General features: G+C 38.8%; 1 protein-coding gene across 5 annotated transcripts in view; it reads left to right on the top strand.

The window, feature by feature from the left end:
- CSMD1 (CUB and Sushi multiple domains 1) overlaps positions 1-15,683 on the top strand; it is a 2,034,404-nt gene that overhangs the window by 1,628,075 nt on the left and 390,646 nt on the right. For all 5 annotated transcript variants that reach the window (XM_031669914.1, XM_031669913.1, XM_031669915.1 and 2 more), the window contains 2 exons: positions 3,576-3,764; positions 13,586-13,755. In XM_031669914.1, the coding sequence (XP_031525774.1) occupies positions 3,576-3,764; positions 13,586-13,755 (359 nt within the window). The remainder of the gene's footprint in view (positions 1-3,575; positions 3,765-13,585; positions 13,756-15,683) is intronic.

Raw genomic sequence — 15,683 nt, 5'->3', positions numbered from 1 at the left:
TTAAAAAATAAAAATAAAACACTTTTGATTGCAAAGCCAACTTTAAGGTAAACAAGCTCCTTAGATATGTTAGAGGAGTAATTTCAATTGGAAAGATTTTTGCCTCAAAACTGGGCTGCACACAATTGCCAGTGACACTGATACCATGGAGTTTATTTTTTAAGTATACAAATAACAAGCAACGTTATTATACAAATGAAGCATTGACCCATCCAGAGACTTTGTTGTTTATCATGAATGGCATTCAGATGCTTTTATATCTGCCTTCTTTCCTGGTAATCGAGTTTATTTCTGCCTTTCTCAGAAGGCCTTAATAAAGCAGTATTTCCTGATTGTGTGTCCTAGTCAGTATTTCTGCAGATGTTAATGGTAACATTGTAGAGAAAGAGCCCCATATTCCAGTCGGTTTAGCTAAATCTGCGCAATCCCCATTTTACATAACGTTGTCTGCTACTGGTTGCTAACTGTGTGCACTGGATACTCCACACTTACTTTCCCACCCGCTACGATGTGTCTACTTCTTGAATGCTAACTTCTAGTGAATTAGCATCATTTCTCAGTCATTCTCTTCAAAAGGTTAAAACTTGGATAACTTCGTGACTTCACATATGTGGTTTTCTCTTCATTCAAAAGCCTTGGTGGCAGGCATCTGTAGTCCCAGCTACTCAGGAGACTGAGGCAGGAGAATGGCATGAACCTGGGAGGCGGAGCTTGCAGTGAGCTGAGATGGTGCCACTGCAGCCTGGGTGACAGAGCGAGACTTTTTTTTTTTTTCCTCCTAAAAAAACCTTTTCTGCATCTTTCGTGAGGCAAAACTCCTCCTGTCCAGGTCAGAGGGTGTCTCTGACATGCAGCCTTTCTTCTTTTCCCTACGCGGAATTTGTTTTCTTCTGTATAACATAGGAGAAAAACGTTTCCATGACAATGTTTTCACACCAAAATTATTTATTTCCCAAAATTACTTTTCTGTATTTGCCTCCTTCAGTGGTACCATGAATTTTCAAATGAGGATACTCATTTGAAATGTTTCTTCTTCTGTGGTTGAGTCATGAGTACCTGGGACAGAGGAGAGTGTACTCATTCTTTAATTGCCTAGGCAGGTCTCTTTGACAGGCTGAGACTTGATTGTGAAGCAGAGAATGGACAGTCCAGCTAATTTGGGTGGGCTATCAGCAGAAGGAGGTGCAACAGGAGGACCAGGCCACCAAATTTAGGATAAAGAAGAGGGGCACTGTGGCCAGACCAACCCCTGAAACTGAGGGGAAAGTGGAAGGATGTGAAGTTAGTTATGGAGGGCACATAACATAAGTAACTTGGATGTTAATTGTGAATGTTGCATGAAGCCATTGAATGGATTTGAAGAGCTTGACATGATCTGACTTTTTTCAATGTTATTTGAAAGATAATGTGTGAGTCTCAACAGGAACATGTTATACAATCCCAGCAAGAGATGCCAGATGGAAGCTCAGACTACAGGAAGGATGCTAGGGTAGAGCTGATTTTATTGGTAGGAAGCGAAGGTGTGGCATAAAATACAGAGTGGGGTCAAGGTTTTCAACCTGCATGAATGAGGATGCTATGCTTTGCATCAAAAACACTAAGAGTAAAGCAGGTTTGGGAAGAAAATACAGGCTTTTTCTCTTGCGGATATTGAGGGATGTATTCGAAAGCAACTGACAAGAGTCTTCAGTTCATATAACAGGATCATATTAAAGAAAAAGAAATACTGGAAAGCCATCAGCAGAGTTAATTTCAACACATGGGGCAGCAGAAGATCCGAATCAGCCAATTGAAAAGTTGGGTCCAGTGAGTTAGGAGGAGAGTGGCATCCCATAAGCTAAGAAAGGACAGCCTTTTAAGAAAGAAGAGAGCATTCAACTGTTTTAAAACCTACTTAGTAAGAGAAGGACTAAGAATTGACCATTGGTTTTTGCATCTGGAGGTCACTGTGACTTTGGTAAGATGTATTTGAATGGAAGGCTGTGAAGGAAAACCTGAATAGATGAGATGAAGAGAGGCTTGGAAGGGAAGTTGGGAAAATGGAAGATACACCCAACACTTTGAAAAGTTTGTGCTAATGATAACCAGAGAAATGATATGGTGGTTGGGTGACTGTGAAGTCCAGAGATTGGTGGTGTTAGTTTGTTTTGTTGGTTGGTTTGGTTGTTTACCTCATTCTTAAGATTGATGTATTTTTTATCTTGATGGAAATAAGAGAATTGATGAGGAAAAGAAAAAGGATAAACTCCAAGAACAAAGTGTTTGAGTAGGTGAGAAGATGGAATTCTGAGGACAATACACTTTTCTTGGGTTAGATGAAGATGAACATGTACATAGTGTAAATACACTTTGTATAATAGCGATTAAGTGACAATTAATGTAAGAGAATCCTTACAAAGCCTAATCGAGATGGTTACAACTAATACACACCTTCTAACCTCATGATATTGTTTCAGGCTTTCTGTCCTTGTAAGTATCTTTCAGAGGATATTGTATAAACTATGGAGTAAAAATATACACAAAGCAAAGAACCACAGGATCATGGTGTTTCTTTATATAAGATAATAGGTATAGCATATAATAATATCAAATTATTCTCCTATTTGGCAAGACTTTTCAGTTGTTTTTAAAGAAATGACAGGAAACGTATGGTTTGAGTTGAGTGTACACAGTATATCCTTAGATAGAAAGAAAATAACAGCAAGGTGTGAGATAGTAATTCTAGTACAAAATGTTGTCTCCTACTTTTCAATCTCGCACTGTTTACAGATTGAAAATAAACAGAGGAAAATTCCACTATTCCTCACTGAGGTATATTCTAGAGGTGAAATTGGCTGTGATAAGCTTTCCACAAACACAGCCCTGTGCCTTTGCTTTTATGTTATGCTTCATGCCTTAGTTATCAAAAAGCACCTTTGGGAGGGATACAGTAACCAATTTAAGCAATTAGAAATATCAGTGAAATTATTCCACACTCTCAAATTGACAGTTTTGAAGTGAATTTTCTCACTTTAATATGCTATTTGTCTGTTTGTCTTCTAGTTACATAATAATTCTACACATTTATGGGATGCATGTGATATTTTGATACATGAGTAGAATGTGTGACAAACATATCAAGATACTTAAGATACCTATCACCTCAAACATTTATTACTTCTTTGTGTTGGGAACATTTCAAATCTTGCCTTTGAGCTATTTTGAAATGTACACTTTATTATTACTCACCATGGTCACCTTACTCTGCTATCAAGTATTAGAACATATTCCTTCTAACTGTATCCTGGTATCCACTGACCAACATCACTTTATCCTTCCCTCCATACACCCCCTTCCCAGCCTCTAGTAACTCTCATTCTGACTTGTCAATTAAAAAAAAAAATGCTAAATCCCATGTCATTTGTCATTAGACAGTTCATAGTACAAGACAAAAAATGCACGTAACAGTTATAAGTGTTTGGGGAAAATATATATGTAGATTTATTTTTTGTAATAGCACCTTTCTACTCTTGCTATTTAATCAGTGTGTATTTACCCAAATCCTCATGCATTTACTCTGTCTCTACATGCCTCAGAGTATGACCTGGAGCCGTGTGATGATCCTGGAGTCCCTGCCTTCAGCCGAAGAATTGGTTTTCACTTTGGTGTGGGAGACTCTCTGACGTTTTCCTGCTTCCCGGGATATCGCTTAGAAGGTGCAACCAAGCTTACCTGCCTGGGTGGGGGCCGCCGTGTGTGGAGTGCACCTCTGCCAAGGTGTGTGGGTAGGTGGTCACACGCTTTCATTTCATTCATCCATGGGGGCAGGGCATAGCCCAGGCAAGAAGCCCAGGGTGGTCGGGACAGGGTAGGGGGTTGTTGACAAGGAACGGGGGGGTGAGAGTATGGGCCTCACTCTGCAAAGCAGGGGAGAGGGGAGCTGCCTAACTGCTCTGGGCTTGAATGAGCTCATCTATAATGTAAGTCCCTTTCCGCTCTGAAATTTTATGATTGAACAAGAGAGAAACCAAAGCATGTGTCAAGCATATTTATGAAGGGAAGCAAAAAATATATATATATATATGAGAGAGAGAGAGAGAGAGAGAAAAAAAAAATCTGGAGCAAAAGAAAACAATGAAAAAGAAAGAAACCAAGCAATAATAACACAACCTCTGACAATTATATTGGTTAAAAGCAGCACGTGTCCCTTGGTATAATGATGGTGACAATTTCGTTTTTGTTGTCAGTTGTACCCTTTGATTGGATGATGGTTGCACACTCCTGCTAAGTGGGCATGATAGGCATTTGAATGCTGAATTTGCTTTTTCAGTGTGTTCTGGAGGAATCCAAGAGATAATTCCAAAGAGTAACAGGAACTTTTATTTCGGTACCTTGAAATGAAGTACTGGGCTCACGTGCTGGTACTGGCTTGTTGATCCGGTAGGGCGGTGTTTATTGGCAATCTGGAAACTGTGCCACTGTAAGAAGTTTAGCAAAGGAGAATCATAACTGCTGTCGTAGCTTAAATAGGGTGTGTTGCCCACACAGCCAGAGCTCTCGTAGTTAGCTATACAGACAAGGTCTGGTTCCTGCCATAGCAACCCAGCCATGTTGCTCAGCATATTCTGGGTCTTACAAATTGTTCTTTAAAGTGGCAGAAAACTGACTAATGTCGTTGTGAAGAAAAAAGGGAGGTGAGAGATTAACCAAGGTTCTCCTTAACACCAAGCCTTCTGAGTCCATGGAGTCCAGAATACGAACCACACTAATTTAACCAGTTAACGAACTGGAGGCAGGTGGGGGAGGTCTGAAGATAAAATGTAATAATCCATATAAAACACAAACTTGTTCACTTAGCATGACTTGTTTAGCATAACTGGTTTTATTTTACCATGGTGTAGAATCTCTTTGATTTTTTGGAGTTGCTTAGGAATATTATGTAACTCAAATGATAAAGCTCTCTTTTTGAATGTTAATGAGCCAGAGAGACACATAGTCAGAATTTCATTATTAAAAAAATTAAACAAAAAACTTGAATCAAATCATCTGTGTCTCTTTCCAAAACAGGTGTCTATATATTTTTACAATCTGTTTTTATCCTAAAATAGATATCCTAAAATATCCTAAAATCTTACTTTTTTGTGGTTATAATATTTATTTGAGAATGGAAGGCAAATTTTGAATATTATCTCAAGAAAAAAAAAGATACGGTATTTTGTAGATGATCTTAGGAGTTCCCAGAGTTGGTTGGAGTCTATTCCAGAGACTCCTAACTGAGACTGTTTGAAGTCTGGGCAAAACCCCCAACTCAGTGAAATCAAAGTGACATCTAGATATGTCACAGTCAGTAGTCTACTGATTATAATGATTAAGACCCATTAAATGTTATTCTATTTCATCCACAGTCATTATCTTTACATTGTTTTTCTTATCATTCAAGTTTTTACTCTGTGGTCTAAAATATGAAAGAATAAGTAACCAGAGTTGGAAGAATAGTTACTATTTATTAAACACTGCATGGTAGACCAGCCACTGCTTCAGGCTCCTTCCATGTAATAATGTATTTAGTCCCATGACAATTCTATGAAGTAAGCCCTGTGATTGACAGTTTCCTTTTACAGGTGGAAATATTGAGACACAAAGACCCTACAAACTTTGCCCAAGGACATAGAACTAGGAAGACTCAAACCCAGGGAGCCTGCAACTCAGCCTTTAACCACTGCACTGAACAGGGAAACGGAGGGCCTTGGACAGGCCCTTTTTGTATTTAGTCTTTTGCATTTTGCCTGCAGTTCCCTGATTTTTCTTCCAACCCCTCTGGTGCATTTGGGTGCTGTCTTCATTTCTCTCTCATTCCCCATACTTGCTTAGCTCCTAGTTCTGAAGGTTTCTGGCCACTGCAGAGCTCTCAGGTCAGGCTCCTCCTGCCCACCCTCCTAGCTCCAACTCCCTCCATATCCCCCCATCCCCCTGATGGTTCCCCCAGCTCCCCAGACCCCACCAACCCCAGGGGCCGCAGCTCGCAGAATGCTCTCTCCAAAGTGAAAACCCCATCGACTTGCCCAATGTAACAGAGCCTGGTCAGTGCTTCCCCTACTAATCAGAGCAATCACTCTCCCTCCACTCTGTCCTGGCTCAGAGTCCCTCATTCACTGGCTCTCCAGAGTGCACCCAGCACTCACCCAGCATCCTTGTGCAGACAGATGGAGCCCTCTCAGGCCCACAGAGCACCAGGGCTCTTTCTATAAGGTTGGTGCAAAAGTAATTGCAGTTTTTGCCATTACTTTTTTTTTTTTTTTTTGAGACAGAGTTTTGTTCTTGTCACCCACGCTGGAGTGCAGTGACGCGATCTTGGCTCACTGCAACCACTGCCTCCCAAGTTCAAGCGATTCTCCTGCCTCATCCTCCCGAGTTGGTGGGACTATAGGCGCCCGCCACCGCGTCCAGCTAATTTTTGTAATTTTAATAGAGACAGGATGTCACCATGTTGGCCAGGCTGGTCTCAAACTCCTGATCTTGTGATCAGCCCGCCTTGGCCTCCCAAAGTGCTGGGATTACAGGCGTGAGCCACCGCACCCGGCCTCAAGTTGTCTTCATCTCTTTGTCTCCCTCCTCGGACTGATGGCTGCTTTACAGTGGGCTGCCTCATCCCTAAGCTCTGTGTATCCAAAAGAGGAAAATTGCTTTCCTCAGAAGCTTCTCTTTTCATCTCAAAAATTTGATTCATCCATACTTCATGTTCCTTTCTCTAAAATTATAGAAATAAAAATGATTTGCCTGTGGCAAGGAAAGAGGCAAATCCATACCAAAGGTTGCAGGTGTTGCCTAAGGAATGTCGACTGAGTTAGAAGCATGCCATTTTAACCTCCCTAATAAATGTCTGACCTTAAATGGAATTTCTAGTGATCGTCTGAGCTGAGAACTATTTTTCTATCAAGTCACTTTTCAGTGAAAGAGGTGGAAAGTTTTTTATTATTTGTGTTTATTCATTTTAGGGTTTTTTTCAACCTGATGATGTATTTAGGATGATAGAAATAATATCATATATACCTTGGGTATTCAACCTCAATGCTCCAACCGTCTCTTCTGGCACGTGTTGGCATGTGTATTATACATGTATTGTTTAGGATCTTCTTTTTCACTTGCAAGTTAGAGAAAAAGTTGCCCACATTGGCTTAAGTCAAAATGAAAGTTTATTGGCAAGGTGATATAAAGTCCATACATAGGGACAGCTTCAGGTGAGGTTTGATCAAGGGTTCAACCTCATCAACAAGAACCTGAAGTCTCAGCATCTCTCAGTTTTGCCAACCTGGGTAAAGCACTAGGTGGCTTCCTGATCTCATATCATCACATACAGTGCGGTAGCCCCACATCCTGCAGCTCTGTGGAAACAGCTATGTCAAGATCGCTTATGTACAAGTCCTGGGTTTCCTCTCACTGGCCCACATTGAGTCCCATGCCTATTCCTGAGCAGTCACTGTGGCCAGGGCAGTCGTGATTAGCTTAGGACATTTAGAATTCCATCTGCACAGCTTTTGAATAATAACAAAAACTGAATATTTTGTGATGTTTTGTGACTTTTTGTAGTATTTTGGTCAAAAGAGCAGGAGCAAAGTTAGAGAGCACATATGATGGAGATAAATGTTCACTATAATTCTGTAACCTAATATTGCATCTATGACATCGTTTCAGAATTAGTTGAACAAAAAATTTTCTCAGACAGGGTGTTAAAGGGCTGTATATATACGTCAGCATAAGCCTTAAATGCATATCTAGTAAGAGAATTTTTTAGAAAATGAATGAAAGTGAGATATAGCCTCTTATTGATTAACTTTATTAATCTATTTGCTTGACAAAGTAGAAAGTCACTGGGCGAAATAAAAAAAGAAAAAAATCAACAACACCCTTATCCTCAATTTTTGAATGGATTATAAGTTATTTCCGACAGGCATAGTAAAACAAAATATCTTGCCTGTATTTTAATTTAATTTAGATCTAGTTTAACACTAAACTCTCTCTTTATAGAGAGAGATATATTAAACATATATCTCATTAAAAATACCAATATATAGAGTTTAGTGATATATATAATATATATGATACATATCATGTGATATATAAGATGCATATCATGTGATATATAAGATGCATATCATACGTGATATATATGAGACATATATGTGATATGTGATATACATCACATGTGATATGTGATCTATATGATAGATATCACTAAACTATATATAATTCTATGTAGTTCTTTAATTTTGGGTTTAAAAATTTGAAACAACGTTCTAAGCTAAAATGTTAGTTTCTATTGCTTCTTAAAAGCTAATCCAATAATGGCACTAAATTGTAAAAATAAAGGTTTTAGGATAATGCATGGGCTAAAAATAGTACCATTTTGTGAAATTCTTAGATATTCTTTGTGAGTAAATATGGACTTGCACATTTTGATTTATATAGACTTCTATTATGGGCAAGATTTACTTATTGTGTAGAACACAATGAACTTGGTTTAAAGGAGAAAGGTAGATTTTCTGTTTCTGTTCCTTAGTTGAGCTGTTTTCTATTTCTGTACTTTTTAAATAAAGCTTCTAAAACATAGAGGTCTGCATATTAATGGTTTTCCCAATTTCATAATGCCCTCAAAAGCCCCACAACAATGTCCGCATTTTAATAACCAGAGCCATACACCTTTACTTTCAGTCATTATGTTAAGAAACATCTCTGTTAAATGTGAGGTATTGTGTAGGCTCAACATTATTTAGGTGGACAAGTTGCTTCAGCTGTAGAATTTGAATCCAATTTAACTGTATTGAATAGGCAGATTGAGAGGTTATATATTTTACTTAGTTTTTTAAATAATCAAATAAATAGTTATTTAATGTCCCCAATAAAATAACTTTCCCTAATATTGAATATGTATTAATTTATACAGACACTTTGGTTAATGTTATGAATTTGGGACTTCCTAGCCTCCACGTCTGTCTGTTGTTGAGGCCACTCTCTCTGTGGTACTTTGCTACAGCAGGCCAAGCAGACTGAGACAGCAAATTTCACAGGTAGCTGCCTTTGTACAGAAGAATTGACTGAAAAATCAATTAACTCCTTTCTCCTGTGTTAATTTAATTTTAATTAGTTTCGTTCAATTGCAAAAATCTAAGTGACAATTCAATTATAATTACCATTTCAGTAGCTTTTTTATAAAACAGCAAGTGATTTGTATTAAGAAACATTGTATTCATTCATCTTAAATTAATATTAAATAGACTATTGAAAAAAACTTCTTTAAAATGAAGCATTTAATTGTTCTAATGGTGATTTTCAATGAATGTTTGAAATCAAGCTCAAATAATTTTTGAAATTTTGGTCACTTAACTGTTGCGATTTTCTGAGCACTTGCTCTTTACTTAATATCAGTGTCTTATTACATTATGTCCTCCATGATACTGCTCCAGGGTCTGGAGCACCTCTCTCAGTTTCTTTGACACATCCATTCTTTCATTTGAATATCACGTTGTATCCATTTTTGTATACTGGGAGCCCGCCTGCACAGCTGTGGAAACAAGGAAAAGGAAATATTTTGTGATATGTGAGCTATCTGGTGGTATCTTGGTCAGCAGGGGTAGTGTTAGAGAGCAGATAGGAAAGGAGATAACAAGCTTTGGCAAGAATTCTTCTAATTTAATTTGAAAACAGAATTAAGTCAGAAGACAAGCCTCCAAAAGTATACCAATGTTTCTTCAAAGAACATTTTGTAAAATAGTAGCTTATACCATTCAGAAAGTTGCTTCCCTCAGCAGCATCACTTTCCTATCCTGTTGGACTCACAAGGTTATTAAAGTCATAAGCAAGTAGCCCTCACGGATTATTTAATATCTGCCAATAGGAATGATTACCAACATTGTGTATTAACAAACATAGCACAATTATTGCACCTTCTGATAGCAGATTGCCTGGGGTTCAAAGAATAGTCTGCCTCTCACAGCTGTGTGATCTTGAGCCTGTTAATTAGTGTTATTGTGCCTCAGTTTTCTCATGTGTAACATGGGTTTAGTTTTGGTATATACTCCCATGGTTTTGTTTGTTTGTTTGTTTTGTTTTGTTTTGAGACAGAGCTTCTTTCTTGTTGCCCAGGGTAGAGTGCGGTGGCGTGATCTCGGCTCACTGCAACTTCCACCTCCTGGGTTCAAGCAAGTCTCCTGCCTCAGCCTACCAATTAGCTGGGACAACAGGCATGCACCACCATGCAAGGCTAATTTTTGTAATTTTAATAGAGATAGGGTTTCACCATGTTGGCCAGGCTTGTCTTGAACTCCTGACCTCAGGTAATCTGCCCGCCTTGCCCTCCCAAAGTGCTGGAATTACAGATGTGAGCCACCACGCCCAGCCAATGATGTAATAGTAATAAGAGCATGCATTATGTAAGTGACATATAGACCAAAAAAAAAAAAAACATTAGATAAATTCCTATACCCCATCAGGCATGGTATTACTACAACTTATTTTTCCTACGATTACTTCTTTGAACCTTCAAAGATATTCCTCTTCTATTGAAATTCTAGAATTTGTGTCACAAGTCAATCGTCACAACATCTATACCTTCTGTGTTTTTGTTTAGAGTCTTTAAAATTCAACTGTTTTAGGGCATTCCTCTTTTCCAAACATCCTTTTATCAGGGCACGTCCATGCTCCAAACTCTTTCACGGACCTCCTGCCATGGTTCAAGGAAGCGCAGGCATTCCCTACAACCTGGTTCAGGCTGTGTTTGCAGTCCCATCTCCCGTGGTGCCTTTCTGTGATGCTTCACTTCGGTCATGTTGATAAAGCCATAAAAACATCCTATTTGTCTTGCACCTGAGACTGTGCCCATGTCCCGGCATTCCTTCCCCACCTGAAAATGATTTATTTATTTGCCACTATGCCAGTATATCTTCAATTGCATGAATTGTTTTTAAACTTGTAAACCTAACAAAAGACCTACATTTGGAATGGTTGCCTTTGTCGATTTTTGTTAAATTCAATTTTAAATATTCCCGAATATTTGTGACTAGGGTTTCATTCTCTGGTCGTTAGAATTATGTTCTTATTTTATTCCCTTTAAGGACAGCACCTTTTATAGCTGGAAACCCCAACTCTTCTCTCCATGGGGCAGCCGAGGGAGGACACACAGCTTGGCTTCTTTAAACTTTATTTTCATTTATTTTGGCTTTTATGTGAAAGACACTTTCTTCAGGAAGGAAAAAAAATAAAAGAATATCCAACAAAGATATTCAATATCCACAAATTATTAACTTTTCCAAGGAGCTTACTATCTAAATAACTTGTTGTTGGGTTTAAACTATAAAGTCATTTTTCTTTCTCTCTCTTTTTTTTTTTTGGAGATGGAGTCTTGCTATGTCTCCATGAGGGCAGTGGCGGATCTCAGCTCACTGCAACCTCTACCTCTCAGGTTCAAACAATTATCCTGCCTCAGCCCCCCAAGTAGCTGGGACTACAAGCGCGCGCCACCACGCCCAGCTAATTTTTGTATATTTAGTACAGACATGGTTTCACTGTGTTGGCCAGGATGGTCTCAATCTCTTGACCTCGTGATCCACCCCCATCAGCCTCACAAAGTGCTGGGATTACAGGCATGCGCCACTGCCCCCAGCCTGTAAAGCCATTTTTCTTCAACCTTACACTGTCTGCGAATCATCAAATTGCTAACAGAGAAGGATCACTGTTCAAACACAGCAAGGTGTGGGCTGGAGTAGGGATGCCCAAGTATGGAGCATGAGAAACACATCAGTTGCTTTTCTCTCCATGTTTATATATTTATATCTATTTTGTAGATATATATTATATATAATATAGCTATTTTATAGATATAAATATATTTTTATGTATTTATAAATATACACCTACTCATGGGTGTGTGTGTATATATATATATGTCTTTTAAGATGGTTTTTAAGTTATTATAGTTATACAATATATAATTATGATTGTATAATTATATTACTGTAATTTCTTAAAATGATTTTAAATTCCCAATGGCATCTTTGAGTCACCAGTTGCCTGCACTTCTCCCTCAACACTTGCACCCTGAGAACCATATCCAAAGTCTGCCTTTCTATCTTTGTTTAAGGAGGATGAGGGAGAAGTGAACCCAAGTTATCAAGCATTTTCCTCTCTGACTTTCTCCCCACACCCTTCCACATGGAAGCATTCTGAGATTCAGTGTGCACAAATCACTGGGGGGCAATCATGGATCTCTAGCAACTTCCTGATGGCAAGTGGATTAGGATGCCCATGGTCAGTGACGTAGCTGATTGTGTTCATGGTCAAAGAGGGAGTGAGGGTGTGAGAGAATCAGCATCGTGGCAATGGGCATGCAGAAATCATCTGCAAAATTCTGCAATACCTTGAGCAACCCACTGGAAAATGAACACTGTGCATCCTTCCCTCCCACTCTCAGTACATACCTGGCATTTAACTGACGCTCGGTTTCCAACCTAACAATTATTCTTCAAACGAATAGGCATTCTGTGGGATATTTACATCAGAGTGCTGGGCACATCGTATAGTCTGCAAAATTGTTGGTGCAGACTCCTGTGGAGCTCTCTTGGCACATACAAACCTCTGTGTGTGTGCACCCGCATATGTAGCCACTTTATTATTTTGTGTGTGTGTGTGTGTGTGTGATTGTATTGGACTTAGAATTTTGGAGCAACAAGAGTTAATGCTGTGATACAATCTTGTCCAACCCGCGGCCCACAGGCCACATGCGCCCCAACGCAGCTTTGCCTGTGGCCCAACACAAATTCGGAAGCATTCTTGACCTAAACTGTTCACTTTCACAGTGAAACAGGTGCTGAAAAGTTAAGTGACTTTCCGCAGGTTGACAGAAAGTAGACAGTTGTATGTATTTTCACTTTGACCTTGATAAGAGGAATTTTGTTTGGTATAAATTTAGATCGAGAAGTCAACTATCCTCTTCCTTCATTGGAAAAGGGGGAGAAGCAGATATTTACTGCCGTTAAATGTTCTTCCATCCTAAGACATAATGCTAAGGCCTTCAGGGCTGTGACATCCTGAAGACTGCGACAAGATAACTCAGTGGTTTGGTCTGTCGTTAGATTCCCCTTTGAATGCATCCCAGTTGGTGCCATAAGATACCAGTGAAGAAAAACTGCAGAGAAACAACGGTAGAATGGGTGCATGGGAATTGGTGGAGACATGGGGACATTTCATGAGGCAGGAACGAGGCTAGTGGGAGAGGTACTGTGACAACCTGGTGACACAGCTCCTCAGCCATGGTGCCGGAGCACCTCTGTTTTATTCTAGAACTCTCTGTGTGAGAGCATGCTGCTTCCACATAGTCAGAGGTCATTCTGTTAAAATAAATAAGACACTTTTGAAAATGAGCTAAGCAGGGTATCTTTTTGTGTCCAGTTGGTAAAACAATTTTAAAAAATCACTGATCTATTTTAAAATAATATATTATTAACAGACATACATTGATAGAAGAGGAAGCTATCATGATTTTAAAGGTTTTAATCTGTTAAAAACAGTAATTCCACTTTTGAATCCTCTTTCTCTGATGTCCTATTTATTTTAGCTGAATGTGGAGCAAGTGTCAAAGGAAATGAAGGAACATTACTGTCTCCAAATTTTCCATCCAATTATGATAATAACCATGAGTGTATCTATAAAATAGAAACAGAAGCCGGCAAGGGTATCCACCTCCGAGCACGAAGCTTCCAGCTGTTTGAAGGAGATACTCTCAAGGTAAAAAGAATCTTCTCCAACAGGATGACTCCAACTTTTCTTCTCAAAAAACATATTGTCTGTTTTTCTACATATAGATATATGCACATATTGATGTATCTTTTTATGTATGATTTATTTATATTTATTTACAGATAATTTTGAGGAAGTGTCATATCACTTCGCTTAGAACAGTATATGTGGACTTTGAAATAACCTTGTAGATAAAGCTAGATCTAACATTTATTAGTCCAGCACCTCGTGTAAGTTATTTAACACTTTTGATCTTCAGCGTCCTTATGTGTAAGAAAACACAGCTATACCTACATTTTTGGACTGTCTTGAGGATTTAATCTAATAACATAAGTGGATGTTCCTAGCATTGTGTCTGGCACATAATTGTAACTATTAAAGCTTGCAGGGTCCTCAAACCAACCCTTTCTGTAGTTAATCTTGATTTTTAAATGTGGCCATAGTGTGGAAAGCTGGAAAGGTTCTGAAGTGATAATAGAGGCAAATCCAGCCACGGTGATCAGATCACAGACAGGGCTGATGAGGAGACCCCAAGCCGGGACAAGACAGAATCTCAATATTGATTGCAGGGGTACCCAAGTCCTGCCTTGATTTATAAAATCCCAGCTCCAACCAGAAATGCCCCTTAACTCCTAAGATTCTGATATAATTTTCACCTCTCCTGTACGTATTTCAATAAACTGGAAATCTTCTATGATCTAGGGTCTGGAGAATGGGCAGCCTAGCCTCAGGGCACTGAAAGGGAAAAGATTTAAGCAACAAGACCTAATGCTGTGATACAATCTCGTCCAACCCGCGGCCCACAGGCCACATGTGGCCCAACACAGCTTTGCCTGTGGCCCAACACAAATTTGTAAACATATTTAAAACACTATGAGACTGTTTGTGTTTGTGATTTTTGTAAAGCTCATCAGCTATCGTTAGTGTTAGTGTATTTTATGTGTGCCCCAAGACAGTTCTTTCAACATGGCTCAGGGAAGCCGAAAGATTGGACACCCCTGCTAGAAATCACCCGTCCAATCACCTGCTTATTTCAGTGAGGTGAGCAATTTCATTGAACAGAAGCCTGGTTTCGGGCAAGAAAGGAACACGTGGCTCTTTTTATTCCCTTTTTAAAATTCCAGGGGTTTTTCAATTAATTTACATCTACCTAGATGCACATAATGATGCATTTTAGATTCAGTACTGTCAACTCACTTTGAACTATGAGCATTATAAGAGAATATGCAGAAAGCCAACTAAAAGGGAAAACCCTGTTTGTCCTCCCTTTACAGAATGGCTGGAATGGAGCCCCCACTGGGCTCCACTTGACCTCATTAGAAGTTATGTGCACAGGTCAGGAGATGAAAGGGCCTTCCTTCCTCCTAAGGCTGCGTTTGACTGTATTTCAATGTCATCATTTAGCAGAGTGGTTTTATTCTAGTTGTTCTTTCATTTTAATAGTCTTTTGAAAGCTCACGCTGGCAGTATGAGGGACTGTAATTAAGAAGTGGTTTTTAGGCCGGAAACTAGCACATTCTTACTAATCTAAAAAAAAAATAGTTACGTCACAAGTAGGCATTTTCTGAATTTTTTAATAACCTCAAATTTAGAAGTCAGTAAGCCTTTAAGGCAAACTTTTAAATAACTCTTAACTATACTTTAGTGCAGGTGAGTGATTAGAGATACTGCATAAAATATACAAGGATAAATATTATTGGAATGGAAGGAAGGAAATTACGTTCATTTGTGATTGCATGCCATTTAAAGTTGTTGATTATAACAAAAAGTTTTTTTAAAAAAACTTGCTTCTCACATTTAATTACAGAGAAGCTGTCAATCGTATAAAATGCCTACATGTTTTGCAGGCATATATTTTGTTAAATATGCTAATAAAGATCTCTGTTAAAAACATTTCTAGTAAAATTATCTTAATT

Source organism: Papio anubis, chromosome 8 (assembly GCF_008728515.1).
Source record: "Papio anubis isolate 15944 chromosome 8, Panubis1.0, whole genome shotgun sequence".
NCBI lineage: Eukaryota > Metazoa > Chordata > Mammalia > Primates > Cercopithecidae > Papio > Papio anubis.
The sequence above is the reverse complement of the archived record's forward strand: the minus strand, read 5'-3'. Positions and strand labels throughout refer to the sequence as shown.